The sequence below is a fragment of the Bison bison genome, unplaced genomic scaffold (genome assembly GCF_000754665.1).
Source record: "Bison bison bison isolate TAMUID 2011002044 unplaced genomic scaffold, Bison_UMD1.0 scf7180017864061, whole genome shotgun sequence".
In the NCBI taxonomy this organism is placed as follows: Eukaryota; Metazoa; Chordata; class Mammalia; order Artiodactyla; family Bovidae; genus Bison; species Bison bison.
The window spans coordinates 5978209-5982354 of record NW_011494633.1 but is presented as its reverse complement, the minus strand read 5'-3'; the positions used below and the strand labels follow the sequence as shown (position 1 = coordinate 5982354).

Genomic DNA, 4146 nt, shown 5'->3' with positions numbered 1-4146 from the left:
AATTGATGCTTCTGAACTGTGGTGTTGGAGAAGACTCTTGAGAGTCCCTTGGACTGCAAGGAGATCCAACCAGTCCATCCTAAAGGAGATCAGTCCTGGATGTTCATTGGAAGGACTGATGCTGAGGCTGAAACTCCAATACTTTGGCCACCTCATGCAAAGAGTTGACTCACTGGAAAAGACCCTGATGCTGGGAGGGACTGGGGGCAGGAGGAGAAGGGGACAACAGAAGATGAGTTGGCTGGATGGCATCATTGACTCGATGGACGTGAGTTAGAGTGAACTCCAGGAGTTGGTGATGGACAGGGAGGCCTGGCGTGCTGCGATTCATGAGGTGGCAAAGAGTCGGACATGACTGAGCAACTGAACTGGAACTGGAACTGTACTTAAACCAACTGCCAGTGCATGTGTCTGTCTTGAAAGCCCAAAACCCATCTCTTTACCACTTTTTAGTCTTGAAATATAAGAAACATTTTGTTCTTTAAGAGCCAAGACTATGTGGTAGTGGTTTAGTTGCTAAGTTGTATCCAATTCTTGCAACCCCATGGGCTGCAGACTGCCAGGCTCCTCTGACCAAAGGATTCTCCAGGCAAGAATACTGGAGTGGGTTGCCATTTCCTTCTCCAAGACATCGTCCCAACCCAGGAGTCAAACCCAGATTTCCTGCGTTGCAGGCAGATTCTTTACCAACTGAGCTACAAGGGAAGCCCAAGACTGTGTGAGAGTCTTTAACATTTAAGAACACAAGAAGCTACCATGAATTATTAGCTCTATAAAGAATCCCTGCAAGGACTTATCATGTTCATTGTTGTTTTAAAATGTCTCCCAGGTATACAAATTAGCCAAATCATCATGTAAATATCATTTTTGCAGATGAGAAGGTGTACATTTTGAGGTAATTTTGTAGCAAATAAAACAACTGAAAACCAGAATTCTAAGTTTTTAGTTCACTACTAGGTCAATGCCTTCAACTCTCCAACTTGGATCAAAGTTCAGTTTCTTACGCTTTACTTTCAGGGAAGGCAGGGGGAAAAACACACCAAAAAACTCACAATCCAGAATCTAAGTGAAATACAGCCTCCTGTCATTTTTATAATACAAATGACAAAAAGAAATGAATTAGAGACATTTCCAAATCCAAGATTATATGTTTTCTCCCAGATTTCAAAATTTTCTGGGTAAAGCTACCCACAGACAACATTCAAAAGTCCCTACTGTAACTGTGTATTGACTAACAGTGTTCCACGCCATCTCCCTTGTTCATGCCACACATTTCAGAGAGCCTGCCCTTCTACCAACAGGGAGGTAACAGGTGCCTCCCCTGTCATCCTCCCAGATGATGACAAATGCCGCCAGAACATTTTAGGCTATGATAACACATCCAGTTTGGTTAACTCTAAAACAAACAGAGGCCTAATTAACTACCATGGCTTTGGCTCCCAGAAGGATTTTCTTCAACGGCTTTGATGGTGGTTACACTGGTGTTCACAGAATTGACGCTGGATGTCCGAGAACTCTGCAAGACAGGGGTTTTGGCCTTTTCTTTTTTGATTTCCACTTTCCCAGTAGGCTCCTTCTGGGAACTATTAAGAAAATCAAACAGCAGCTCATCATCAGGTTCTGACTTTTTTCTTCGAACAAATTGGGATGAAGGCCTAGGAGCAGATGCATTTTCAACAGGATAGGAGGTCTCCCCCAAAGTCCTAGCTCCTACTTTTACATTTGCAGTCCCAGCTAAGATGGTGGCTTTTTGATTTCTAATGTTATCAGCTGCTGAGGAAATGTAAGTACTTTTAGATCCCGTCTGGTAAGTCAAGTCCGTATTTTGCTGGTGAAGTTCAGAATAGTCAGTATTTTTGCTATAAATGATGTTGCTGGTGTTCTCTTTTCTACTGAGAGCTGTTGCAGCCCCTTGATCAACTCTGTTTAAAAGATCTTCTGCCTTTCCAGCTAGATCAGCAAACCAGGACATGATGGGAGCAGAATAATCCTGTTGGTGAACCTGTAAAAAGGATGTAAAAGGATCAGTGTGGCTGAGCAGCAGAACTCAGTGGTTAAGACCAGCCTCTGGAGTCAAGCCGGTCCTGGGTTGGAAAGCCTGTTTCTTACTACGCAACTTCCAGCAAAGTACATAACCGAAACGCTTCACCTAGAAAATGAGGAAAACAAGTGTACTTATACTACTGGATGGTTTTCAGATGAAACGATACACCAAAAACATTTTGAAAATGCCGAGCACATAGGAGGCACTCATGTTAGCAGTTGTTGTTACTATAATTACAACCACCACTACTACCATCACTCCTATTTCAACGATGTGTAAATCTTGATGTAAAAAAAGCCACTGAATGTCAAATAATATGGCAAAATTCCAGGACAACCAAATAAAAATAATTTTCTGAAGTTTGTTGTAAAGTGCTAAAACTTGAAGAAACTTCTGATTAATACAAAAGCTACTTCAGTGTTAAACTGCAACACTATCATGGATAATTTAGGTGCGCATATACACATTTAAAACACACCTCCAATCATTTGGATTCTCTGTACCTACCATAGCACATTAGGCTAAGTTCCAAATAAAACAAGATGATAGCATAGCCATTCATGTTGATGCATATACTTGGGTACTTATCCAGTGCCGCAATGAATCAAAATAATGAAATAACTAGCTTCCATGACGTAGGAGAGTAGTATATAAAAAAGTCAACAACCATTTCTTGAGTGTGCACACTGTTTCTTTCGCCTGCGGTGCTGGCATTCCTTCACAATTAACTCTTTCGTTCTTGGTCTTCACCCAAATGTCATCTGCTCCAAAACCAGCTCTTTCTTCCCATCTAAATTAGGTTCTATCATTGTCTGTACACACACCATTCTCTTCCCTGACAGCCCTTCATGTTTTATACGTATTTTTCCCCCTATCTCTCCCTCTTGGGGAAGGAGAGGAAGAGAGTGGGTAGATAAAGGCCATGTCTTTTGCTCACCAGTGAATTCTCAGCATACCCTAGGCACCATAAATACTGCTGAATGGAATTAATTTTTTTTAGATGTCCTGCAAACATTATCTTTAGCACACATAATTTTCACAACCACTGTTGTGAAATTTCACAACTGTTAAGTAGCAGTACCCTCCCTTTTTTCCATTAAAAAAAAAGGTGGGGGGAAGGTTTAGAAAGATCCCAGAGTTTAGACAGCAGCTCAGACAGGCAAATGTAAGTCAGCCAAACCCACTTTTAACCCCTGCCTTCTCAATCTAACCTACCAGTACCTGAATAACCTCAAGAAGAAACTGACCCCCTAAACCTGTTCCTTACAAAACGGGATGATTACATGACTGTGTATTTCACAGAGTTTATGTAAATCAAATGAAAATGGAAGTGACATGCTCCCAAACATATAAAACTCCCTACAAAGTATTTATTATTCCCAAGTAAACACTGGTGGTAATTAGAGGGCAAATTATCTCTCCTAATAAGGCGATCAAAACATATTTAATTTCTTCCATCTTGCCTGCCATCTTAAAGTTTAAAAGGACTTTCAAACAAAAGCCTGTGCCTTAAGACTGACTACCCAATTAAAGGTTAAGACGGGCCCTGGGCATTTCCTCCATGGACAAGAGAAAAACTCTAGCAGACTTCTGAGGTAGAATTCTGAGGTCATTCTGCCCAGTAAATAAACGGCCCACACCGAGGTGAAGAAACAGGGCGAGGGCGTGGGACGGGGACGGGTCGACCGACTGCGGGGGCAGGGCCTGCTAGCCGGCCAGGTGTCAACACGGAGGAAGGGAGGTTGGGGGTCAGCTGGTCGGTCCCCTTGAGTCTGTTGTTGGGATCTCAGGTAGGCGAGTCCAGACCCCCAACTTTGCTTCCCACCCACTTCGTTGCGCCTCTGGAGGGGGAAGACGGGCCAAACCAGGTTGAGGTCGCGGAGACAGGAAAGGGGAGGGCACCAAGCAATGTCCGTGGAGATCCAGGGGGCCTCCCCTCCCTCTTCTTGAGCCCCTAGCTGGGCGGAGAGACCAAGGTCTCCGCCAAGGGGCTGCCGCCCCCGCCTCTAAGGCCGTTAACGCCCCAAAGGAACCCATCGGGCCGTAGGGCCCCCGCGGCCGCCTCACCTGAAGGCTCTGCAGCGGCTGCACTGCGGCCTGAT

At 44.1% G+C, this 4146-nt stretch overlaps 1 protein-coding gene across 1 annotated transcript in view; it reads right to left on the bottom strand.

The window, feature by feature from the left end:
* The window catches only part of GOLGA5 (golgin A5), a 29837-nt gene that overhangs the window by 25390 nt on the left and 301 nt on the right, over window positions 1-4146 (bottom strand). The window contains exons 2-3 of the mRNA XM_010836205.1: window positions 4112-4146; window positions 1426-2002 (exon numbers count right to left, since the gene is read on the bottom strand). The exon at window positions 4112-4146 is cut by the window's right edge and continues 1 nt beyond it. Of these exons, the coding sequence (XP_010834507.1) occupies window positions 1426-1972 (547 nt within the window). The 5' untranslated portion in view covers window positions 1973-2002; window positions 4112-4146. The remainder of the gene's footprint in view (window positions 1-1425; window positions 2003-4111) is intronic.